Source organism: Capricornis sumatraensis, chromosome 16 (genome assembly GCF_032405125.1).
Source record: "Capricornis sumatraensis isolate serow.1 chromosome 16, serow.2, whole genome shotgun sequence".
Taxonomy (NCBI): domain Eukaryota; kingdom Metazoa; phylum Chordata; class Mammalia; order Artiodactyla; family Bovidae; genus Capricornis; species Capricornis sumatraensis.
The window spans coordinates 45,452,956-45,480,131 of NC_091084.1; the positions used below are offsets into that span (position 1 = coordinate 45,452,956).

Consider the following 27,176-nt stretch of genomic DNA (forward strand, 5'->3'; position numbering starts at 1 on the left):
TGCCGTGGAGCGGGGAGCGACGGGGCCGCTGGGCCGCGGGCGCCTCAGCGATGTTTTACTCAGGGCTCCTCACCGAGGGCGGCCGCAAGGATTCAGACATGCGGGAGGCGGCGTCGCTGAGGCAGCAGCGCCGAATGAAGCAGGCCGTGCAGTTCATCCACAAGGACTCGGCCGACCTGCTGCCCTTGGACGGCCTCAAGAAGCTGGGTTCGTCCAAGGACACGGTGAGCCCCCGCGGCCGCACCCGCCTCTGGGACCCCGCGTGCGGCGGTCTGTCACCTTTGCGCTGTAAGGTCTCCTAGGGCCCGCCCTTCGCCGCTTTCACTGAGTCACCGGCCCGGCCCCCTCGGTCTCCAAGCGCTGTCCGCTGTCTCTGGTGCTCTGTTGGGGATTGCGCTCCATCCAGCATCCCCCTGCTTCAGTTTCTCTCGGGATTCCAGAGTAGCTCTTCCAGCTCGCCCTCTCTTCAGCGCACCCTCCTCCCTTCTTTCTCCTCTGGAGTAGAAGAAACCCTGCCTTCTTGCCCTCAGCTCCCCTTTCCTTTATTCGTGGTGCCGAGTTTGATTGCCCGGGCCTTGAGCCTCGCGGCCAGGGTAGCTCCCGCTGCCTCCTAGGCTGCTTGGCCCGTCTTGTGACTCCTAGTGGGTGTGAGGAGGAGAGAACGAAGTGGGAAGGGGGCTTTCTGGGCAGTCACCATATCCAGATCGCTTTTGTTGAATCCATTTCCCCTCTGTGCAAAATCTACTTTTCCGTTTGATTTTGGTCTCATCTACCCTTGACCTTCCAACGGGAGGGGGCGGGGAGAGAAAAAGGGTGACCGTGAAGGTTTCCTGAGCCCTAGACCTCTCTTCATCATTTTCCTCTCCTGCTGCTCCATCCCCAAAGAGTGGATAGAGGGAGAAAGCCAGGCTGCTCCCTCTCATCAACGGCTAATGTGTGGAGCTGGGTTTGTACTGGTGCTCCCGCAGTTCTTTCTTTCTTTTACTAGCAAGGTTGTTCTTGGCATTAAGAAGGAGAAACTCCAGAACTGGAGGTCTGAGTTCAAAGACCATACTGTCCTCTATCTATAGGGGGGATCCTATAGGGAGATAAAGATTACTAGTTTAAAGAACTGTATCTAACTCCCCTCCTTAATTCACTGTAGTGGTGCTGCACCAAATTGACGTTGAGTTTTGTGCTTTCATCTGGAATTTTCTTGTAGTTTAACTTGTTTTCTTAAAGTTCATAATCACTTTATTCATTTAGGCAATAATTTATAAAGCATTACTTAAATGTCTTTTAAATAAAGTGGATGCTTTCTATAATTTTGCCAGTATTTTTGAGGTTTTGGAATGTTTAATTTGTCAGGGAAGAGAGTATCAGCCTGGACAACTGAAATTGCCATTTCCAGCACATGTTGGGTATGGAGGGCAGAGCTGCTGAATCCACTTTTCTTTTTTTTAAATTTTATCAACTCTAATGAGACATACATATCAAGATCAGGTTTGCCTTCCCCTATTGTGATAGAGAGTTATTTTTAGCTATTTATGTGCAGGAGATGTCTACTCAGTTATCCTGCTATGTTTTTTAAAGGATGTTTTACTTGAACAAGCCACAGGATAGGTAATCTGATTCATGCTAACTTAGAGTGGTGGATAAGTGAAATGTATTCCTAGAAAAGAGATCACTGTCTTTCTTCCTTCCATTTTACAGCAGTCAGAATTCATGTAGCAAATCTGGTACAAATCTTCGTACCTTCAGGCCAAAATAATCCTAGTTCTTGGAAGCCTCAGGAGCCAATAAAATAAGTCAAGTGTGGAATTTCCCCCCCTTTATGCTGAATTTAAGATGTTTCACATTTGGTTGTCCTTGGGATGTCGAGGAGTTTCCTAGCCCTGAGGAACTGCCTCTCCATTCTTCTGCCAAGCATTCTTTATACTGCTTCATCCTGTGTAGGAAGAATTCCATCTGCTTTTCTGACTCCAGTCTGTCTCAGTTGAGCCACATAGGAGCTGCTAATATGGAACGGGCAGTAGGCCAGAAGGAAGAAACATCCTCAAAGCAGGTTATTGCCATGGATGTGACACAATGCAGTTTACTGTGAGACTCTAACCCATGGTTCACAATTTCTCTCCCCACTGCCCTCCACTGCCAGGGAGCCGATACTCTCTCACTGTTCGCACACCTGGAGTACGCAAGTGATTCCACAGAAGAGTTAGAACCAGTCACAGATGCTAAGGCACACTGAGATAGGGCTAGGAGAGCTCTGGGTACTGGGGTGAAGTGGCAAGCTTAAGCTTTCTTGGACCTTATGCTGCTGCCTTTGAATAATCTTAGAAATAACCTTAGAAGTACTGTGTCACTTGTCTTTATGGATATAGCTGGTAGTATAGACCAGTGTTGACTCAATGTTCTGTCACCGAAGTGAAATTTGGAGGATACCAAAATTGAGTAGACAAGTCTATAGTACAAAATAGGCAGATTCTTTACCACCTGAGCCACTACTGAAGCCCAAAATTGATTATATAAGTCTATAGTACAAACTCAATAGAAGTGGGACAAGAAAAGGAAGGGGCGGCACCAGAGGATGATAGAAGGGAAAGGATGAATTAGTTCTCATTGACTTTGGGGTTTGTGCTAGTGAGAAGACTGTATGTTGTTTTCTTCATACTGGTGACCTATATTAGAATTATATTGTTGAGTATTCTGAATTATCTACCTTTTACCATGCTGTTTCTATAATATTCACTATTTGAATCCAGCCTGCCAACTTTTTTTTTCTATTGGCAAAGAGCATCCATAGACAGTCAAATGTGATCTTGTTCTCTTGGCCCCAGGGAACTGCCTTTGCCCTATTCCTGTTTGTGTGTAGTTGGCTGCTACAAAGTCTACTGTGGAAATTAATCTTATTTCTTATGTCTGGCTCTCTTATTTTGTTTGTCCTTTCATCTTGTGCAGTTTGTGTGTGTGTGTGTGTGTGTGTTTATTAGATTAAGAACTAAAATCAGAGATATAAGTGAGTAATATTTTATTTCACTTATCATTATTATTATTCAAGTTGATGAAGCTAGAAAAAATCACTCTTGGAGCTTTGTGTATTCTAATTTCTTTTTTGTTAGCTACCAGATTAATAAATATTCTTCTCATTGAGGTGAAGACTTTTCAACTTTTAAAAATAGTCATATCATGGTATAATATGCTATCTTTCCGTTATGATAATAGTACTGACCATCAGGGTATATCCTTACTTATTCAGGAATAAAAAGAGGGTTTTGCTTTTTCCCAATGATTGCTTCTGCTTATAGCCAAATGCTTTAAGAAAACTCTCTAAAATTAAAAGGCTGGGAAAGGAAATAAAGCAAAGCCAACTGACCGTGAAATGACCAGCCCTGTACTCTTGAGCATGGGTTTACCTGGTGGCTCAGTGGTAAAAAACCTGTCTGCTAATGCAGGAGATGCAGGTTTGATCGTTGGTTGGGAAGATCCCCTGGAAAAGGAAATTGCAGCCCAATCCAGTATTCTTGCCTGGGAAATCACATGGACAGAGGAGCCTGGTGGTGTGCAGTCCATGGGGTCAAAAAAGAGTCAGACACAACAGCTGCAAGGAATACTCTGAGTATCTGATCTTCCTGGTCAGAATCTCTATCAATGAGGGCAGCCTTGGGTGTTACTCTATAGATTAATTTTTCATAATGCCACAAGACATCCAGAATGCTGTAGATTTTGATCCAGAGGATTTTGGAGTTTTAGAAGAGGAGCATGAAATAGCAGTATAAATCAGTATCTGGTGCAAACTGAAGATTTCCAGAGCCATGATCAAATCCTAATTATAGTAAACATTATTTGAACACTAGCTGTGTTCAGGATAGAGTGCTAGGAACACAAAGAAGAAAACAGCAAAGTTTACCTGTACAAGGAATTTATAGATTGGGGAAAGGATAGGACCAATTGATTTATTTCTTCCCCAAATATTTATTGAACACTTTTTACATGTCAGGCATAATCTAGGTATTGAAGATATAATAGTGAACCAAAATGGGTTTCCTGCCCTCACAGAACTTGCATTCTTGTGGGCAAGAAGGTAGAAAATAAATCAAGTAAATAAATACTATATCAGGTTGTAATCAGTGCTATGGAGAAAATAAACCAGGATTAGGGAATAGAGAGTGTAATGGCCAGGTAGGATGAAGTAGAGCCTTGCTGTTTTATCTAGGGTGATCAAGGAAGGCATCTCTGGTAAGATGACACTATAGGAGATATTGAAGGGAATGAGAGGGCAAAATATCTTGGGGAAAAATGTTATAGGCAGAAGGAACAGCCAGTGCAAAGGCTCGAACATCATTGTGCTCGATGTGAGTGAAGAATTATAAGAAGGCCATTGTGGCCAGAGCAAAATGGGCAAGAGGAAGTGATAGGAGACAACATCAGAGAGATAGTGGGAGTCCAAAGTACTTAGAGCCTTATAGATCACTGTACAGATATTTAATCTGATAAGGGAAACTGGTGGAAAACTTTTTGCAAAAGGATGAGATGATGTGACATTTCACAAAGCAGACTATTGTGTGGATTATGCTGTAGGGGGCAAGCGTGTAAGCAGGCAGACTGGTTAGGAAGCTGGTTAGTTAGCATTTAGATAGTAATCTAGGTAAAGATGATGGTGCCTCAGAGCAGTGTGCTAGCAATGAAGAGGACAAGAAAAGACCAGATTCTTGGTTCTTTTGAAGACAGAGCTGACAAGTTTAGTTGAGAGTTGGATTTAAGATCTGAAAGAAGGAGTCGTCAAGAATGACACTTATGTTTTTGATCTAGTCATTGGAAGAATAAAGTTTGTCATACACTGAAATGGCTAAGAGGTGCAGGTTAAGGATAGGAAATAAGAATCAGGAATTTGATTCTTGAACAAGTCAAGTTTGGGACGTCTATTAGTTATTCAGGTGTAGATGTTGAATAGATATTTCCATGAGAAGATGAATAATACCACCAGGAAGCTTATGCCATGTCAAGAGATTAAAGTCAATCAGCACTAGAGAAGTTCAGTGGAAGCCGTGACTACTCTGGCCTGGTGTGACAATCATGATGGAGAACAACATCTGATTAGAGTTTTATCATCCCCTGGAGAGTCAACTGACTGTGATATTATATAGAGAAGAGGCTGCTTCCAGAGCATGCCCTATAGAACCTCAGAATAAGAACTTTATAGGTTATCTGGTTTAATTCCCTGCCCCTGTATAAATCCTTTCCTGCAATAATGCAGCCCACCAGGGGTGACTGAGAAACCACCATCTCAGGAATAAGGCTGTTCTCTTGAAAAAGCATGACTGTTGGGTTATAAGGCAAAAGTAAAGAGACAGAACACAGAAGGCCTGGGGCAATGTGACAGACTGCCTTAGGTAGAGTCCCATGTGATTTTGAGCAGCTGTAATACCAAGGATAATCTGTGTTTCTATGGTGTAGAAAGGGTCACGTGTTGTATATTCAGCTTATAAATAAAGAGAAAGCACAGAAATTAGTGCCCCTTTAGATTTCCAAGACCAGATAGAGACACGTATATTGGGCTTGAAGTGAGAGTCAGTCAGGAGTCCGTGTCTGTCTACAAACTATACATGAGGATGAAAACGGAGTAAGCTGTTTCATACCCTTTTAATAAAAAAAAAAAGTGATCAGCTTCAATTTTAAGTTGAACATGAGGGTTTAAAATACATATATACACATACATATAATTTGCGTGCTTACTCTATACCTGACACAACGTTAAATGCTTCATATGGACCATCTCATTTTATCCTCACAAAAGCTCTGCAGGGTACTTACTAACTTGAACCCAGGTTTGCCTGACTCCAAAGCATATATATTTTAAACAATACTCTAAGTCAAGAGTTGGCAAACTTTTCTGTAAAGGACCAGATGTAATTGCTTTTGGCTTTGCAGGCCAGTCTCTGTCTCAGCTACTCAACTGTGCTGTTATAATGCAGAAGCAGCCATAGACAGTAAACAAATGGGGTTGCTTGTGTTCTAATAAAACTTTATTTACAAAAGTGCGCAACAGGCTGATTTGACTTGTGGGCCATATTTGCTGACCTCTTGGTAGGCTGCAGTCCATGGGATCACTAAGAGTCAGACATGACTGAGCAACTTCACTTTCACTTTTCACTTTCATGCATTGGAGAAGACAATGGCAACCCATTCCAGTGTTCTTGCCTGGAGAATCCCAGGGACGGGGGAGCCTGGTGGGCTGCCGTCTATGGGGTCGCACAAAGTCGGACACGACTGAAGCAACTTAGCAGCAGCAGCAGCAGCAGCATTTCTAAGTGTTCTATTGCTAAGCTAGAAATCTTGGGTTTCTCCTTTGAGAGTAAATACTACAAAGAAGGCAGATTCTGTAATTTCTTCTATTTTCCAGTCTGGTCCATCCTATAAAGTGAAGTCACTCAGTCGTGTCTGACTCTTTGCAACCCCATGGACTGTAGCCTACCAGGCTCATCCGTCCGTGGAATTTTCCAGGCAAGAGTATTAGAGAGGGTTGCCATTTCCTTCTCCAGGGGATCTTCCCGACCCAGGGATTGAACCCAGGTCTCCCGCATTGCAGGCAGATACTCTACCTTCTGAGCCACCAGGGAAGCCCCATCCTATGGACCACAGAAATCTATTAGACTGATTCTGTGTGGATTCACTGCAGCATAGGTAAGTGATTGAGAAGGTGACCTTAGGAGTTCTTGTTTAAATCATGATCCCATGGTATCCTGCAGTACAGCCTGCTTCCTCTAGCCTCACTTTTCTTCCCACTCTACAGGCTGGTTAGAAGAAATATTTAATATTTAACCTCAGCTGTGCTACCTAGAATACAACACTGCCCACAAGGCTCATTTCCTTCAGAAGCTCCTGGTGGTGATAAAGACCTCACATTTGAGCTTGCCTGCTTAGGATTTAGATGCCTAAATGCTGGTTAAGGTTTAGCAGCCACATTAGTGGGAACAGTAGAGAACCTGGGACTACTTAGGTTAGTAGTTGCCTTGTTGAACTAAAACATACAGCAGGATCCACATCAGGAAGGTGACTTGAGCTATGCCCAAAAGGCCACCATAGTATCTGCAGCATCTATCTGACTAGTGCTGTACGTCTTGAAGGATATCTGGAAAGTAGAAGATAGCCCTTGGAAAGGCAATATTTCAATAAACATAAAATAAACCACTTAAGCAAATTTGCAAAGCAGCACTCAAGGAGTGGGAATGCAAGTAGTACAAACTATGTAATGTATGAGTATTGAAGGGATTCTGAAAGAAAGAACTAGATGATGGTGATCAAGAAAGCTTTCTGAAAAAGTGAAGTGTAGAGATTTGTTCATTCAGTATGAATTCTGAAAGTAAGAACTAGATGATGTTGATCAATAAAAGTTTTTTGAAAAAGTGAAGTATAGAGATTTGTTCATCCAGTATTATATCAAGACCTGGAGATATAGCTGTTATCAACACAATCAAGGCCCTTGCCCTTGTGAAATTAATACTCTAGTTGGGGCAGTGAAATAAGAAACAACTAAATAAGCAAAATAATTCTGAACTTACAATTACTATAAAAGAAATAGTGGGATATGTTAGTAAGAGGTGGAGTACCTCCTTTAAATAGTATGGTCATGGAAGATGTTTTTGAGAAAGTAATGTTTGAGCTGAGACTTGAATGATGAGAGCAAGCTAACTATTTGAAGTATTAGGGGGAGGACATTTCAAACAGAGGGAATGGCAGGTACAAAGGCAATAGAAGGGAAAAGAGTTTTTGAGTGTGTATATAGAATGTATGAAAAGTTGGCAAGACTACAGAAAAGAACTGTACAAAAAAGCTCCTAATTACCCAGATAACCACAATGGTGTGGTCACTCACCTGGAGCCAGACATCCTGGAGTGTGAAGTCAAGTGTGCCTTAGGAAGCAGTACTATGAACAAAGCTAGTGGAGGTGATGGAATTCCAGCTGAGTTATTTCAAATCCTAAAAGATAATGCTGTTAAAGTGCTGCACTCATTGTGCCAGCAAATTTGAAAGACTCAACAGTGGCCACAGAACTGGAAAAGGTCAGTTTTCATTCCAATCCCAAAGAAAGGCAATGCCAAAGAATGTTCAAATTACCACACAATTGCACTCATTTCACATGCTAGCAAGATTATGCTCAAAATTCTTCAAGATAGGCTTCAGCAGTATGTGAACTGAGGATGTCCAGAAGTACAAGCTGGATTTAGAAAAGGCAGAGGAACCAGAGATCAAATTGCCAACATATACTGGATCATAGAAAAAGCAAGAGAATTTTAAAAAATCTACTTCTGCTTCATCGACTATGTTAAAGCCTTTGACTGTGTGGATCACAACAAACTGTGGAATATTCTTAATGAAATGGGAATACCAGACCACCTTACCTGTCTTTTGAGAAACCTGTATGCAGAACAAGAAAGAACAGTTAGAACTGGACATAGAACTATAACCTGGTTCCAAATTGGGAAAGGAGTAAATCAAGGCTGTATATTGTCACCCTGCTTGTTTAATTTATATGCAGAGTACATCATGCGAAATGCCCAGCTAGATGAATCACAAGCTGAAATCAAGATTGCCAGGAGAAGTATCAGCAACCTCAGATATGCAGATGATACCACTCTAATGGCAGAAAGTTAAGAGGAACTAAAGAGCCTCTTGATAAAGGGGAAAGAAGAGAGTGAAGAAGTTGGCTTAAAACTCAGCATTCAGAAAATGAAAATCATGGCATCCGGTCCTATCACTTCACGGAAAATAGATGGGGGAAGTGTGGAAACTGCCAGATTTCAGGGAAAATATAGAAACTGTCAGATTTCATTTTCGTGGGCTCCAAAATCAATGCTGATGGTGACTGCAGCCGTGAAATTAAAAGTCGCTTGCTCCTTGGAAGAATAAGCTCTGACAAACCTAGACAGTGTATTAAAAAGCAGAGACATCACTTTGCCAACAAAGGTCTGTCCAGTCAAGCTATGGTTTTTCCAGTAGTCGTGTATGGATGTGAAAGTTGGACCATAAGAAGGCTGAGCACCGAAGAATTGATGATTTTGAACTGTAGTACTGGAGAAGACTTTTGAGAGTCCCGTGGACAGCCAGGAAATCAAGCCAGTCAATCCTAAAGGAAAACAGTCCTGAATATTCACTGGAAGGACTGATGCTGAAGCTGAAGCTTCAATACTTTGGCCACCTGATGTGAAGAGCTGACTCATTGGAAAAGACCCTGATGCTGGGAAAGATTGAGGGCAAGAGGAGAAGGGAGCAACAGAGGACGAGATGTTGGATGGCATCACTGACTCAGTGGACATGAGTTTGAGCAAACTGTGGGAGACAGTGAAGGACAGGGAAGCCTGGCATGCTGCAGTTCATGGGGTTGCAAAGAGTTGGACACAACTTAGTGACTGAACAACAATAATGGTATGTATGTGGAGGTTGGAGAGATAGACAAGGACCAGATGGTGCTGAGCCCTATAGACCATGGTAAGAAGTTTGAATTTTGTCTGAAGAACAATGGAAAGTCATTGAAGGGCTTTAAGTAAGGGAATGTATTATCTCACATATTTTTAAAAGCTTGCTCTGGTTGCTGTGTAGAGAATGATTTGCAGAAGAGTGAGGGAAGAGGTGGAAGACAAGCCAGGGGGCTGTTGTAGCACAGATAAGAGATGACAGTGGCTTGGATTAGATTGGAGGTAGTAAAGATGGGGAGAAGTAGATCGATACCAAATAAATTTCAGAGGAAGCAGCAACAGTACAGATCATCCTCAACCTACAATGAGGTTACATCCTTATAAACACATCGTAAGATGAAAATACTGTTAAGTCAAAAATTCATCTAATATACCTAGCCTATCGGACATCATATTTTAGCCTAGCCTACCTTAAACGTGCTCAGAACACATTACCCTGCAATTGGGCAAAATCATCTAACACAAAGCCTATTTTATAATAAAGTGTCAGATATCTCATGTAATTTATTGACTATCACACAGAAAGTGAAAACAGAGAATGGTTGTATGGGTCCAAAAGAGTTTTAAGTGTATCAGTTGTTTGCCCTTATGATCATGAGGCTAACTGGGAACTTCAGCTTGCTGCCTCTGTCCAGTGTCGTGAGAGAGTGTTGTGCTGTGTAGCACTAGCCCAGGAAAAGATCAGGATTCAAAGTATGGTTTTTACTGAAAGTGTATTACTTCGGCACCATCACAAAGTTGAAAAATAAGAAGTTGAACCATTGTAAGTTGGGGACCAACTCGGGATATACTTGGGATGGAAAGTTAGGAAGTTTGATTCTCTTCTGAGAATCAAAAGAATCAAAAGAATCAAAATGGGTGGGTGGGTAATGGTGTCATTTTACCAGGTTAGTGGAAAGAAAGTAATCCAGAACATTAAAATGGAACAGGACTTTGAGGCTCATAACTCTTTTATTACTGATGAAGAATGTGAGACTGATAAAAAAAAAAAAGTAATACTTAGATTAGTGATTTACTCAAGGTTGTGTGTGACAAGTGGTCATTTTGCTGAAATAGAAAGCCTTCATGGAGGAAATAAAGGTAAGATTGGGAAGCAGGATGAGTTAGTGGAAGGTCTTAAATGCTAAATTGCATATTTTGTGTTTAATACAGCTGGTAAAAGAACCACTGCAGGAGAAGGAGACCATGATATAATGTTTTAGGAGATTATTTGAACTTAGCTATAACAGCAGAAATGGGGAGGAATCTGTGAGGTGTTAAAACAGCAGAATTTCACTCACCAAGATGAAGATGATGGGAGAAAGCACAAGTTTTGTGGGAAAGATTAGTGCGACAAGTTAAGTTTGAAAGTGCCTGTGAGGTGTCTAAGTGGAGAAGTTCAAAGAGACAGTTGGTTCTATGGATCTGAAACTCAGAAGCGAGGGCTGGGCATGAGACAGAGTCATCATCATAAAGGCAGTTATTTACACAATGAAAGTAGGTAAGATTGCCCTTAAAGGTTTTGTCAAGTGAGAAGGGGACCCAAGGAGAGCAATGAGGAACACTAACATTTAGGAAATGAGCAGAGGCAAAGGAACCAGTAAATGATATAGATGTAGAATAGACAGAAAAGTGGTTTTAGAAGCCAGTGGAGGAGAGTTTCAAGAAAAACAATGTTCTTTATTAAAGCATTGTTTCTAATGGCAAATATATAGAAACAATCTACATGTCCATTAGTAGTTATGTAAATTGAGGTGTGTTTGTACCACAGACTCATATGTTAACAGATGATGTCCTGTTTTAAAATGCAGAGGGTAGGGCATATGTGAAAAAAAAAAAATAGGTGCTAAGGTTTTTGGATAATCTGACATTACATCTGCATTGAACTGCAAGGAGATCAAACCAGTCGATCCTAAAGGAAATCAGTCCTGAATGTTCATTGGAAGGACTGATGCTGAAGCTAAAGCTCCAATACTTTGGCCACCTTATGTGAAGAACTGACTCATTAGAGAAAACCCTGATGCTGTGAAAGATTGAAGGCAGGAGGAGAAGGGGACGACAGAAGATAAGATGGTTGGATGGTGTCACCGACTCGATGGACATGAGTGTGAGTAAGCTCTGGGAGTTGGTGATGGACAGGGAAGTCTGGCATGCTGCAGCCCATGGAGTCGTAAAGAGTTGCACATGACTGAGCGACTGCACTGAACTGAACTGAACTGAAGTTACGTTATTGGGGTGTGTGTAGGGGGGTATCAGCATGCATACATGTGTGTGCATATGCACACATGTACATGCACTTTAGTTTTTGCACAGTTTGGTAGACAGAGTTAGTTGGCTAAATTATCACCCATTTTCAGCCCTTTTCTATCTATCTGACTCCTCTATGGAGAAGCTAAATTCATCTACATTTCATTGCCATTAGAAGTGGCCATGTGAATTCTGACCAAGAACATATAGGTAGAAAACTGCTGAGGGAACTTTTGGGAAAGCTTTTGCTTTCCTGATAAAAAGGATAGATGACATAGAGTCCCCTCTTCCTTCCTCATTCCTTGGATGTGGTTGTAATGCCTGGAGCTGGGGCACCCATCATAAGACCATGAGGGAATATCCATGAAAATTATAGAAACAATAGCCCTGAAATTGTTAATCAGCTGAATTAATGCCAGCAGCTACCTACCTCCATCTTCTTGTTATATGAGAAAAAAAATATACCTCCATTCAGGCCCCATAAAGTTGGTTTTTCTTGTGGCTGTATGCTTTCTTAATGTATAGGGTATATTTTTTAAATTTACATTTATCAAAAAAAACATGTATATAATTTAAAACTTAAAAAAAATTTTTGAACTGTTCCTTAATTCTCTTATTCCTCTCCATCATGTCCCCTCTCCTACTATGCTAACATTGTAATATGTTCAGTTCAGTTCAGTTCAGTTCCTCAGTTGTGTCCGACTCTTTGCGACTGCATGAACCGCAGCACGCCAGGCCTCCCTGTCCATCACCAACTCCCAGAGTTCACCCAAACTCATGTCCATTGAGTTGGTGTTGCCATCCAACCATCTCATCCTCTGTTGTCTCCTTCTCCTCCTGCCTTCAATCTTTCCCAACATCAGGGTCTTTTCAAATGAGTCAGCTCTTCTCATCAGGTAGCCAGAATATTGGAGTTTCAGCTTCAACATCAGTCCTTCAATGAACACCCAGGATTGATCTCCTTTAGGATGGACTAGTTGGATCTCCTTGCAGTCCAAGGGACTCTCAAGAGTCTTCTCCAACACCACTGTTTAAAAGAATCAATTCTTCAGCACTCAGCTTTCTTTATAGTCCAATTCTCACATCCATACATGACTACTGGAAAAACCATAGCCTTGATTACAGGCCTTTGTTGACAAAGTAATGTCTCTGCTTTTTAATATGCTGTCTAGGTCAGTCATACCTTTCCTTCCAAGTAATAAGCATCTTTTAATTTCATGGCTACAATCATCATCTGCAGTGATTTTAGAGCCCCCAAAAACAAAGTCTGTCACTATTTCCACTGTTTCCCCATCTATTTGCCATGAAGTGATGGGACCAGATGCCATGATCTTCGTTTTCTGAATGTTGATCTTTAAGCCAACTTTTTCACTCTCCTCTTTCACTTTCATCAAGAGGCTTTTTAATTCTTCTTCACTTTCTGCCATAAAGGTGGTGTCATCTGCATATGTGAGGTTATTGGTATTTCTCCTGGCAGTCTTGTTTCCAGCTTGTGCTTCATCCAGCCCAGCATTTCTCATGATGTACTCTGCATAGAAGTTAAATAAGCAGAGTGACAATATACAACCTTGATGTACTCCTTTTCCTATTTGGAACCAGTCTGTTGTTCCATGTCCAGTTCTTACTGTTGCTTCCTGACCTGCATACAGGTTTCTCAAGAGGCAGGTCAGGTGGTCTGGTATTCCCATCTCCTTCAGAATTTTCCACAGTTTATTGTGATCCACACAGTCAAAGGCTTTGGCATAGTCAATAAAGCAGAAGTAGATGTTTTTCTGGAGCTCTCTTGCTTTTTTGATGATCCAACAGATGTTGGCAATTTGATCTCTGGTTCCTCTGCCTTTTCTAAAACCAGCTTGAACATCTGGAAGTTCACAGTTCACGTATTGCTGAAGACTGGCTTGGAGAATTTTGAGCATTACTTTACTGGTGTGTGAGATGAATGCAATTGTGTGGTAGTTTAAGCATTCTTTGGCATTTCCTTTGTTAGGGATTGGAATGAAAACTGACCTTTTCCAGTCCTGTGGCCACTGCTGAGTTTTCCAAATTTGCTGGCATATAGAGTGCAGCACTTTCACAGTATCATCTTTCAGGATTTGAAATAGCTCAACTGGAATTCCATCACCTCCACTAGCTTTATTCGTAGTGATGCTTTCTAAGGCCCTCTTGACTTCACGTTCCAGGATGTCTGGTTCTAGGTGAGTGATCACACCATCGTGATTATCTGGGTCATGAAGATCTTTTTTTGTACAGTTCTTCTGTGTATTCTTGCCACCTCTTCTTAATATCTTCTGCTTCTGTTAGGTCCATACCATTTCTGTCCTTTATTGAGCCCATCTTTGCATGAAATGTTCCGTTGGTATCTCTAATTTTCTTGACGAGATCTCTAGTCTTTCCCATTCTATTGTTTTCTTCTATTTCTTTGCATTCACTGATTGTTGAGGAAGGCCCCTTGCTATTCTTTGGAACTCTGCATTCAAATGGGTATATCTTTCCTTTTTCCTTTGCTTTTTGCTTCTCTTCTTTTCACAGCTATTTGTAAGACCTCCTCAGACAGCCATTTTGCTTTTTTGCATTTCTTTTTCTTGGGGATGGTCTTGATCCCTGTCTCCTGTACAATGTCACAAACCTCTGTCCATAATTCATCAGGCACTCTGTCTATCAGATCTAGTCCCTTAAATCTATTTCTCACCTCCACTGTATAGTTGTTAGGAATTTGATTTAGGTCACACCCAAATGGTCTAGTGGTTTTCCCTACTTTCTTCAATTTAAGTCTGAATTTGGCAATCAGGAGTTCATGATCTGAGCCCCAGTCAGCTGACGGTCTTGTTTTTGCTGACTGTATAGAGCTTCTCCACCTTTGGCTGCAAAGAATATAATCAATCTGATTTCGGTGTTGACCATCTGGTGATGTCCATGTGTAGAGTCTTCTCTTGTGTTGTTGGAAGAGGGTGTTTGCTATGACCAGTGCTTTCTGTTGGCAGAACTCTATTAGCCTTTGCCCTGCTTCATTCTGTACTCCAAGGCCAAATTTGCCTGTTATTCCAGGTGTTTCTTGACTTCCTACTTTTGCATTCCAGTCCCCTATAATGAAAAGGACATCTTTTGGGGATGTCAATTCTAGAAGGTCTTGTAGGTCTTCATAGAACTGTTCAACTTCAGCTTCTTCAGCATTACTGGTTGGGGCATAGACTTGGATTACTGAGATATTGAATGGTTTGCTTTGGAAACGAACAGAGATCATTCTGTCGTTTTTGAGACTGCATCTAAGTACTGCATTGTAGACTCTTTTGTTGACTATGATGGCTACTCCATTTCTTCTAAGGGATTCTTGCCCACAGTAGTAGATATGATGGTCATCTGAGTTAAATTCACCCATTCCAGTCCATTTTAGTTCACTGATTCCTAAAATGTCAACGTTCACTCTTGATCACTTCCAATTTGCCTTGATTCATGGACCTAACATTCCAGGTTCCTATGCAATATTTCTCTTTACAGCATTAGACCTTGCTTCCATCACTGTCTTTAAGCTTCCATTATTACCATTGAGTAGTCATATGTAATTCTGATTCCTAATCCTTTGTATTTGAATCTTCTTTTTCTCTCTAAAAACTTTTGGAATCTTTGTCATCTATGATATTCCAAAAATTCTTAATTGTGTGAAATCTTGGTGTGGATCTTTTATCTTTCATTATGCAAGGCTCCATGTGAACCCTTTCAATCTGTAAGGTCATATCCTTCAGTTCTGGTGTAGTAGGGTGCTCCACCCTCGTCCTCAGCTGTTGTAGGAATCTGTTCTAAGCCTAGCCAAACTATCAACCAACCAAAATCTTTTGATTTACTCTTACAAAAAAGAATAAAGTATTGGCATTCTTCCCAGCTGTCTGGGTCAAGTAAGAGTCCCATGCAGGCTTTATATTAATCTCTTTCCAGCTCTAATTGTACCCTCCAACTGTAGTTTCTAATACCTCTATTCATCAGCTTTCCCAGGGTTTTTAAGTAGGAAAACTGCTTTTACAGCTAGACCCCCAAGTATCAGTTCAATTCAGTCGCTCAGTCATATCTGACTCTGCGACCCCATGGACTGCAACATGCCAGGCTTCCCTACCCATCACCAACTCCCGGAGCTTACTCAAACTCATGTCCATCGAGTCAGTGATGCCATCCAATCATCTCATCCTCTGTCATCCCATTCTCCCGCTGCCTTCAATCTTTCCCAGCATTAGGGTCTTTTCCAATGAGTCAGTTCTTCGCAGGTGGCCAAAGTATTGGAATTTCAGCTTCAGCATTAGTCCTGCCAATGAATATTCTGGACTGATTTCCTTTAGGATTTACTGATTTGATCTCCTTGCAGTCCAGGGGACTCTCAAGAGTCTTCTCCAACACCACAGTTCGAAAGCATCAATTCTGTGGTGCTTGGCTTTCTTTATAGTCCAACTCTCACATTCATACATGACTACTGGAAAAATCCTAGCTTTGACTAGGCAGACCTTTGTTGACAAAGTAATGTCTCTGCTTTTTAATATGCATATATATGCTTTATACCCACAAGTATAAAATAGTCCACATGTAATAATTTATTGTTTTAAAATTAACAGTTCTAGTGGAAAGGTCAACAAGATAGCCCTGTTCCATGTAGTCATTTGGGGACTCAGGCTGATGGTGGCTTTTTATCTTAAACATGTTACCTCCAGGAAGGTTACCCTAGGGGTCATCTCCATTTCAGCCAGTCAGAATAGGAGAAGAGTATGGAGGAGTGTGCACAGGAGAGTTTTATGAGCCAAGCCTAGAAGAAGTGTGTGTCACTTTCCCTCACATTCTGCTTGCCAAACTCAGTCATATGGCCTTATCTAACAACAGGAAAGACTGGGAAACATAATCTATGTGTCTGTCCAGAAAGAAGAGGAAATCATGGATTTTAGTTAGCAGCAGGCGACCTCTGCTACTCTAGTGTTCCATGAAGTAGAATGGTATGAAGAATATAGCTTTCTCTAGGTGATGGCACCCCACTCCAGTACTCTTGCCTGGGAAATTCCATGGACAGAGGAGGCTGGTGGGCTGCAGTCCATGGGGTCGCTAAGAGTCAGACACGACTGAGCGACTTCACTTTCACTTTTCACTTTCATGCATTGGAGGAGGAAATGGCAACCCACTCCAGTGTTCTTGCCTGGAGAATCCCAGGGGCAGGGGAGCCTGGTGGGCTGCCATCTATGGGGTCGCACAGAGTCGGATATGACTGAAGTGACTTAGCAGCAGTAGCAGTCTAGGTCATTTACCAGTTTTTGGTCTGTTTTTTAGATTCCAAGATTTTGTCAATATCTCTTTTGTTGTTGTTGTTGTTGTTTACTCTTCACTTTGTGAAAGGATTAGGCCTTTCTAACTCCCAAGATTTGGAGAAGGCAATGGCACCCCACTCCAGTACTCTTGCCTGGAAAGTCCCATGGACAGAGAAGCCTGGTAGGCTGCAGTCCATGGGGTTGCTAAGAGTCAACACAACTGAGCGACTTCACTTTCACTTTTCACTTGCATGCATTGGAGAAGGAAATGGCAACCCACTCCAGTGTTCTTGCCTGGAGAATCCCAGGGATGGGGGAGCCTGGTGGGCTGCCGTCTCTGGGGTCACACAGAGTCGGACCTGACTGAAGCAACTTAGCAGCAGCAGCAACTCCAATATTGCCAGGAGAAATATCAATAACCTCAGATATGCAGATGACACCACCCTTATGGCAGAAAGTGAAGAGGAACTAAAAAGCCTCTTGATGAAAGTGAAAGTAGAGAGTGAAAAAGTTGGCTTAAAGCTCAACATTCAGAAAACGAAAATCATGGCGTCTGGTCCCATCACTTCATGGGAAATAGAGGGGGAAACAGTGGAAACAGTGTCAGACTTTATTTTTTTGGGCTCCAAAATCATTGCAGATGGTGACTTCAGCCATGAATTTAAAAGACGCTTACTCCTTGGAAGAAAAGTTATGACCAACCTAGATAGCATATTCAAAAGCAGAGACATTACTTTGCTGACTAAGGTCTGTCTAGTCAAGGCTATGGTTTTTCCAGTAGTCATGTATGGATGTGAGAGTTGGACTGTGAAGAAGGCTGAGCGCCAAAGAATTGATGCTTTTGAACTGTGGTGTTGGAGAAGACTCTTGAGAGTCCCTTGGACTGCAAGGAGATCCAACCAGTCCATCCTAAAGGAGATCAGCCCTGGGATTTCTTTGGAAGGAATGATGCTGAAGCTGAAACTCCAATACTTTGGCCACCTCATGCGAAGAGTTGACTCATTGGAAAAGACTCTGATGCTGGGAGGGATTGGGGGCAGGAGGAGAAGGGGACGACAGAGAATGAGATGGCTGAATGGCATCACTGACTCGATGGGCGTGAGTCTAAGTGAACTCTGGGAGTTGATGATGGACAGGGAGGCCCGGCGTGCTGCGATTCATGGGGTCACAGAGTCGGACACGACTGAGCGACTGAACTGAACTGAACTGAACTCCTTCACCATCATTTTAGTGAAATTTTGGTTGGGAGCAGAGGTAAATGTGCAGTTCCATTGTCATTTAAAACATGAGGGCATAATTAAATGACTACAGAAAAGCGTCTCTGAGATTCATATGAGTTTATTGGCTGTGAATTTTCAGCTCCTGAACTATACTGTGAGTACTTTTAGTTATAAAAATAAATGAAAATAATTATATTACTGACGTGGAAAAATGCCTTTCATATATTAAACAAAATCTTTAAAATTTAGAAGAGTATTATGGTGTGATCCTATTTTTATTTATGTTTGTAAATGCATTAAAATTTAGGGAGGACTCCCTGGTGGTGGTTGAAATTGTGCATTCTCAATTCAAGGGGCATAGGTTCAATCTCTGGTTTGGGAACTGAGATCTCACATGGATCTAAGACAGGAAACAAAAGGAAGGATATTCTTCTAAATTTGATGGTTGTCATTTGTAGGGAGTGGAACTAAGAAGGGTGAGGTGCTGAGGAAGCTTTCCCTTTTAATTGTATTTGCTTTAGTGATACTTGAATATTTTACATTGAACATGTGTTATGTTTAAACCTTTTTTGGTTACTAAACAAAGGAATAGTCCCCAGGGCCAAATACCCTAGAGAATGAAGGCTGAAAAATGTCTATCAGATTTGGAAATTAGGAGATCATTATTGGTATTGTGGGATCAGAAGTGATTTCAGTGAAAAAATATAGAATGTCAGGAAATAGAATAGTGATTTCAACCTTTATTAAAGGCCAGTTAAGACGAGGGTGTGATTAGATTAGGCTTCCCAGGTGGTAATAGTGGTAAAAACCTGTTTGCCAATGCAGGTTCAATCCCTGGGTTGGGAAGACCCCTGGAGGAGGGCATGACAGCTCACTCCAGTATTCTTGAGTAGAGAATCCCATGGACAGAGGAGACAGGCAGGATACAGTCTATAGGGTCACAAAGAGTTGGACAGGACTGAATCACTTAGCACATGATTAGGTTAGGATGTGGCATTGAAGAGACAGGATCTGGAGTTCTGTGGAGGAGTTTTCTCCCCAGTATATGAGAACTTGGAGTGTATATTAATATATAGGCTATGGAGAAGGGGTCTAGGAGGAAAATTCAGAAGAGAGATGACTCAAGGGAAATGATTTCAGAACCTTCCTCATTTGCCTCATATGTCCAATGATTAGACTCCTCTCAAGATTTAGAGTATCCAGGTAAAGTGGTATTCAGCAAGACCACTGTAGAAGGAAAGCCACAAACTTTAGGTTGGGAGGGCCTAGGTTAGACAGCCTTTGAAGTCCCTTCCAGTCTTCAATTCTACAAATCCAACTTATCTGAGTTGGTTCTGCTAAGCATGGATCTGACAGAAACAAACACCTGCTTTCATATGAATCTAGGCTTATTAGTGAAAGAGATAAGAATGAAGAATTTCTGTTTCTTTTGCAGAGCAAAGCATTCTCCCAGGGTCAAATCGGGAAATCTGACAAAGTTAGCACTTCCTGTAGCTCCTTATCAAGTTAAGAATCTCTCATTTTCATTTAAATGCCCCCCCTCTTTTTCCCAATGATGTTAATTTAGAATCTGCCTTGCCAAGAATCAGTGTATTTTGGGAATCTATTTCTTCGCCTCACCAGGGTTACAGTGAGTCATGGCTCTGATTCCTTTCTTCCTCAGAAATCTGTGAGATAGTGGATAATGAAAACTCCAGTTCTACTCCTTGCTGGGGAAGGTTCTAGGCTCTGGGCTTCTAGGAGTGACTATCTTCCCTTTAGAATTGAAATGACGTGTAGAATGCGTCACGAAGATACTTGGGATAAGGCTCTATCCTCTGAGGGATTTTAAGTATTATTGTAAACTGGGAATAATGTGCTCCTGTAGAGATTTCTTAGGTCAAATGACTTCAAGAAGTGGCTTACACTTTCTGGAGGCCACTTGGAGTAGAAAGAGTAGAGCGTAGTTATATCTACCCTAGTAACTCTCCTGCTGCTACTGCTACTGCTGCTAAGTCGCTTCAGTCGTGTCTGACTCTGTGCGACCCCATAGACAGCAGCCCACCAGGCTCCCCCGTCCCTGGGACTCTCCAGGCAAGAACACTGGAGTGGGTTGCCATTTCCTTCTCCAGTGCATGAAAGTGAAAAGTGAAAGTCAAGTTGCCAAGTCGTGTCCAACTCTTCATGACCCCATGGACTGCAGCCTACCAGGCTCCTCTGCCCATGGGATTTTCCAGGCAAGAGTACTGGAGTGGGGTGCCATTGCCTTCTCTTAGTAACTCTCCTAAGCACTATCAAAGAGCACACTTGAATTTACATTCCTTATTCTGCATCCTAACATTATGTGTCCTGGCATGGATATAAGGTCTAGTTAAGCCCCCTGCTTCTTGGTCAGTTTCTGCCCCCTTTATACTCCACTTTTGGCCCATTAAGAGAGAGAATGGATAACAAGCATATGGCAGGAGGAGCCTTATGCTTCTTGAAGTCCAGAGGATAATGGTAAGGATGATTCTCATGGGTTCTGTCAGGTTCTAAAGTGTATCTCCTAAGAGTATTATTCAGCAGGTATGACCTGTCTTCCCACCTTATCCACGCCATGGATGACCCAGCCCACTGGAGAGAGCCAGGTCACCAAGGCATATGCATTTGAGTCCAAAAGATAAGACTGTGAGGAAGTGAGACTTGAAATAGAAGTACACAGAACTCCTGAAAACCAGTGCTAAGAAGGTTTCTTTGGCCTGTGAGAATTAGCTGCCCTTACTTGTAAGTCGTCTGGAAAGATATATTTATTCCACATAGAGTAAAGCCACTTTTCTCCAGAAATGCCCTTGGAAGGGAAGGGAAGGCAGGAAGCCCAGGTAGTACAAATCACAAGAGTCCCTTACTTTTCTTTAGCCATGGAATACTGGCCCTGTTCACATTTCCCAGAGTCCCATATTGCTTTTTCATTCACTGAGGTTGGTCTACTGTTCTGATAGTTCCTGCTCTGATAATACTCATGAAATCTGTACTTGAGGGAAGAATAAATAAGAGGCAAAGGTGGAGCTCAGTTATGTGAGGCTCCTTCATTATTTCCATGGCGCCTGGGAGACAATGGGGGGAAGGGGAACATGGCCTGTCACTAAGAAGCCTCTGCTTTCTGTTCCCCAAGCAACCTCATAACATTCTGCAGAGGCGCCTCATGGAAACCAACCTATCTAAGCTCCGAAGCAGTCGTGTCCCTTGGGCTTCTAAGACCAACAAATTCAATCAGGCCAAGTCTGAGGGGCTGAAGAAGTCTGAGGATGATGACATGATTTTGGTTTCTTGCCAGGTAAAGTTCTGATAATAACTTTTCCAGGTTTTCTGCAGAGTAGGATTCAGTTCTAACATGATCCCAATAATGGGGCCCTTTCCTCCAAATTGTATAGAATGTGGATGTTATCGCGGAATCCATAAACGAGTTTTAAGGGGGCACTCTGTGCATCACTGGAAGTGTATGCAGTCTTTTGTATGCATGTGCATCCTTTATGGGGAAAAGGACTAAATGTTACATCAGATTTGCAAAGGGATATGTGATACACACACACAAAAGCCACTTTGTGTATAAAAGGAAACATCCCAAAGGCCTTTGGGATCCTCTGTCAGCTCTACAATCAGCAGGAAAAAGAACCCCTCAAAGGAGACACCACAATGGATACAGATGGGACACTATCCTCCATAAATGTGAGGATGCTCTCCAACCCTGCCTTTCATGTGACATCTGCTGCTTGCTCTTTGGATTTCTCTTCCCTTTTGTGTCTCTGGCTTCTGTTGAACAGTATATTTTCTCTCCACAGTGTGCTGGAAAGGATGTGAAAGCCTTGGTTGACACAGGCTGTCAATATAATCTCATCTCTTCAGCCTGTGTGGACAGACTGGGGTAAGTAGCCACTTGTACTAAAAGTCAGATGCTGTATGCTCTGTGCTTGAATTTATTTTGAAGTTCAGGCTTTCCATTGAAACTGAAACTGTTAGTCACTCAGTCATGTCTGACTCTTAGCAAACCCATGAACTAGCCAACCAGGCTTCTCTGTCCATGGGATTCTCCAGGCAAGAATACTGGAGTGGTTTGCCATGCACCCCTCCAGGGGACCTTCCCTACCCAGGGATCGAACACGGGTCTTCCACATTGCAGGCAGATTCTTTACCATCTGAGCCACCAGGGAAGCATTATCTCCCATCAGTTAAGTTTTGAACAAAGACCTTTGGGCTCTGGAATGAGAGAATATGAGATCCTTGACTCATTGCATGCCATGCCCTGATTCTGATTTGTGCCCTCCCCAGACAGCAAATTAAAAAGAGCTGCCCTGCAGGTATAGCCCAGAGAAGTAAAATCAGGGATGTGGTTGACCTTGGCTTACTTGGAATTCTGGAGGTCACCCTGCCTGTCCCAAGAAGCATCAGTCAGACTGTGGAATAGAGCTGTTGGGCCTGAACCATCACAGGGGTGGTTAGTCTCTTTCCTTTCTGCAAATAACATGTAAAATCAGATCTTACTGCTGCCCCTGCTGGGAACTGGATGTGAGGCGGACACCTTATATATTGAATATATTAAGTTCTCTAAAGCTGGAATTGGGTTCTCCCTCTTTTTTAGTCAGAGAAAGACATTTTGTATCTTTCCTCCTTTTCACTCAATCCATCCTTTTATTCTCTTTCTTCTTCCTTTTCTTTTCTCCAAAGTACCAGGTGGGCCCTGAGGTCTAGCCCAGAATTGGGAGGATCAATCCAATATCTTTTTCTACTTCTCTAGCCCTAAGTACAACAAAGCATCCCCCAGCCCAGATCTCTGTATTGAAACAATGACTAGAGTAGATGTAATGGCCCATTTTAAGCCACTTTAAAAAATATTCTTGTTCTTAGGCAGGACTTACACAAATCTTGATTTGTATATCAGTGACTTCTGCCCATAGGACCTGTTCCTTCTTGTTTCTACCTTCTCACCCCTCACTGCTGACTTTGCAGCTGGCTCTGTGGGTTTTGTGCATTGCTATTTAGGGTGGTGGGGGAGCCCAAAGACACAGTGCTCCTGTGGGAAGAATCCTGAGCCTTTTTATGTAGTGAAGAGATGAGCTATAGTGCAACATGATGTTTCCAGAAAGACTAATAATGTCCTAGTGCATAATTAGGCAGTAGACTGCCATGATTCCAGAGGAGTTAATAACCATCTGTAAAACTGCAATTATTTTCCTTTTGCATGGGCTGTAACACCGAAAGAGAGAAAACTGAGTAAAGCAGAAGTATCACCACAGAGAGTCCATAATTAAGTATTTATCCACCAACTCATAATAGCTCGGATGCTGGCTGTTCCAACCAGCTTACATAACTGTGAAACCTTGGTGCTGTTCTTTCCTTTCTCTTCTAGACAGACAAGTTAAATTAACTAGGAATTAACCAATATCAATGCACTCAGCAAGTAAGTACCTACCTCTACCAACCTTATAGCATAAGACTAAGTGAAGAAGAGAGACTAAAACAAAGAGAAAATTAGACATTGAACAAAGCATCTTCTAAAATTAGGATTAATTTGCCCACTCTGAGATCTTTACTTACAGATGTGTAAAAGGCTCTGTTAACTAAACTGCCTTGCACATAAGTGGGGATGTTGGAATGCAGAAAAGGATTCTCTGAGTGTGTCCCATGAGTGCAGATAGTGACATAGCCTTCTAGAACAGGAACTAAATCTTTATATATATTTTTATATACCCCCTGACATGTTTAGGATAAAGTGCTCAAACAGGAAATGTAGGCTAACATTTTCTTTTGGTAAATTAACCCAGGAAATCCCTGGAATATTCCAGCTGTGAGTCAGAAGGTAGGCATTGCCAGATTCCATCAGAAACTTCTGCCAAGGGGATTCTGGTATTTGCTCTCTGGTGCAGACTCAAGGAGCATGTCAGATCTCACAAGCATGAAGGAGAGAGACTTTCCCTACCCCGGCATCTGAAAGTTGTGGGCCAGATTGAGCACCTGGTGATCACACTGGGCTCCCTCCGCCTGGACTGCCCAGCAGCTGTGGTTGGTGAGTTGAATTGGGGACTGGACCTGTGGACCCCTAAGGTAAACCCTCTCCCTCCTTCCACCAAATCCTCATGGGATCTCAGGCCTGTAAGTACTGACTTCTTCAAAACCCCAGGTTTCCACTTTTTTGTACTATAAACCTTGTCCCAGTTTTTGCCTTCCAAAGTACCAGATGGGCCTTGAGCTTCATTCAAGACATGTTGAAAATCACTCAGAGAATAAAAAATTTCAAGGGGGTAAGAAAACAAAAATTTCTGTGTGCCAGTAAAAGTGGCTACTGAGAACTTTCCATGGGCTAGTTAGATGTAGAGGGCAAGATCCTCTTACTCCTTTGCCCTAAATCCCATCATAACTTCCCACCAACTCCTGTACTCTATCCCCCACTACTCTAAGTTCTTGGTTTTTGTCCAAAGGGCTTTCTTTGTCCTTTAAAGTTAAAAAGACCTGGGTTTGAATCTTGACTCTACCACCTTTGTCATTCAATCATGTCCGACTCTGAGACCGTATGGACTGTAGCCCACCAGGCTCTTCTGTGGGATTTTCCAGGCAAGAATACTGGAGTAGGTTGACATTTCCTTCTCCAGGGTATCTTCTCAGCCCAAGGATTGAACCTGGGTCTCCTGCATTGCAGGTGGATTCTTTAGCACCTGAGCCACCAGGGAAGCTCAAACTATAATGATCTGGGGGAAATTACTTAGTATAAGAAACTCAAGTCTGCGGGCTTCTCCAGCAGGTGAGAAGCAGTCCACGCGGACCCGTGGCAGGAAGCAGGTTGCCTGCAGAGGGGCACTGCGACGGTACTTGGACCCTGGTGGCTCCAGGTGCGGTGGGTGGGGTAATAGCAGCTTCTCATAGGATTCAGAAGCAAGCCATGTATGGTTGGCTGCCAGGGAACCATATTTTGATGTGGCTTGTTGCTGCTTTGAAGTGTTTCTGAACAATTTATGAGCAAAAATGGTGTTTTAAAGTTTGCCATTTTACTGAATTATGGGATGTAAGATAGAAATACTTGTGAGGAGGCAAGGGAAGTGACAAGAATGTGGCCGTCAGTAGAAAGTGAGCGGCTTTCATGGATGCAGCAGCGGCCTATGGCAGGAGATTAAGACTGTGCTTTCAGGAATCATCTGTACAGTTCATTGCTAGAGAATTTTTCTTGAGTGGGTATTGTACTCTTATTGTACCCATAAGCCATGAGGGAGAGGTACAGTGTTCCTTACTGAGTGTGAAGCCAATTCTTGGCAGTGTGTTTTTACTTTGTAACTGCCATTGGTTGTTGAGGATCTATTTTCTAATTATCTGGGAGAGTGAAAAAGAAAAGGTTATGTGAGTGGCTTTGTATGAAAATAAAAAAGAGAGAAATGCTTGCTGCTGCTGCTGCTGCTGCTAAGTCGCTTCAGTTGTGTCCGACTCTGTGCGACCCCATAGACAGCAGCCCACCAGGCTCCTCTGTCCCTGGGATTCTCCAGGCAAGAACACTGGAGTGGGTTGCCATTTCCTTCTCCAGTGCATGAAAGTGAAAGGTGAAAGTGAAGTTGCTCAGTCGTATCCGATTCTTAGCGACCCCATGGACTGCAGCCTACCTGGCTCCTCTGTCCATGGGATTTTCCAGGCAAGAGTACTGGAGTGGGGTGTGACTGCCTTCTCCTGAGAAATGCTTTGTTTATTAGATGGATGGGAGAGGGGGAAGTTGTATAGAACCTGAAGGTGATAAGGCCGATTTCTAAACAACATGGGAATGGTTAAATCCTAGGTGTTTTTTGTTTTTTGTTTTTTTCTTATTAGAGGATAATGAGAAGAACTTGTCTCTTGGTCTGCAGACTCTCCGATCCTTGAAGGTATGATTGGTTCTACTAACCCACTGGTACCTTTTGCCTGAGGTAAGGGTTCTCTTACACAGTGAAATCATTGACAGTAACCAGTGATCCTGTTTTGTTTTCAGTGCATCATAAACTTGGATAAGCACCGGCTGATCATGGGAAAGACAGACAAGGAAGAAATCCCTTTTGTGGAGACAATTTCCTTGAATGAAGATAAGTGAGTGCCAGAATGGGTCAGGTCAAGTCAAACTGATTTGTCATTAACTGGAGGGGTTCTCATACAGGGTATTGGATTGTATCCTGCTTTTGACTTTCAATCACATAACAATGACACCCCTCCTCACCCCCAGAGTTCACAGTCCCACACAATTCCGTAGCCCGTGTTTCAGAATGAGTACTGATTGATACTGCATAGTGTGGTGGAGGGAGTAGCTTTTAAACTAATATTGTACGTGCCTTCAGCCTAATTTCTTTGAATTTGGTATCATTTCTTCCATTTCTTTCTCATTTCAGCACTTCAGAAGCCTAACTACAGCCTACAGCATGTCTGCATGTGTGCACACACACCAGGTTGACAGATTGAAAAAACTGGGTTTGAACCAAATGCAGCAGCAACTTGCTGTGGACCAAGTCCTACCCTCTAGTAGAAGCTCCAGGGGCTCATTCCCTCCCAGACCTCTCTCGACTTTAGTCTGTGCTTAGAGATCTTGTCTGGTTATAGCCATTGTTTTTTACTCCTTTGACCACTTAATTTATAGATCTTTTTGACACTGCCAGGTCTCACTTATGGCCTATTTCTCTGCTTCTTCAAGGAATTTGCTTTTATTAGTCAAATATAGGGGCTGCCGGGTTCTATTTCTCCATAGATAACTTGCTTCTCTTAAAGCTAACATATGTAATAAACAGGAACCTGACCTTTACTTCTTATGCAGAATACCTATGGCTCTGAATTAGAATCTATTCTAATTCATTTGTTGATTTCTCAAGTATGAATTGAACTGAAAGAACTCAGAGAGATGGGCTAGTCCAGCCCTTTCATTTAAAGGACCAGAGAGGCAAGTGAATTGTCTAAGCTCATATACTGTCAGTGGCAGAGGGCATCTAGAACTCAGACCAGACAAGCCAAAGCCAAGGCCATGTTCATTTTCATTTGTGGCTTCAAGCCTTGAG

The 27,176-nt window shown here is 42.4% G+C and overlaps 1 protein-coding gene and 1 pseudogene across 1 annotated transcript; both read left to right on the forward strand.

The window, feature by feature from the left end:
* On the forward strand, nucleotides 1-26,648 carry NRIP3 (nuclear receptor interacting protein 3). The gene is made up of 7 exons (XM_068989200.1): nucleotides 1-224; nucleotides 21,302-21,463; nucleotides 21,969-22,051; nucleotides 24,051-24,190; nucleotides 25,972-26,024; nucleotides 26,129-26,223; nucleotides 26,520-26,648. The coding sequence occupies exons 1-7, from the start codon at nucleotides 51-53 to the stop codon at nucleotides 26,533-26,535; spliced, it is 723 nt and encodes a 240-aa protein (XP_068845301.1). The 5' UTR covers nucleotides 1-50; the 3' UTR covers nucleotides 26,536-26,648.
* Nucleotides 25,291-25,521, forward strand: LOC138093307 (small nucleolar RNA U3; annotated as a pseudogene).
* Nucleotides 26,649-27,176: the final 528 nt, after the last annotated feature.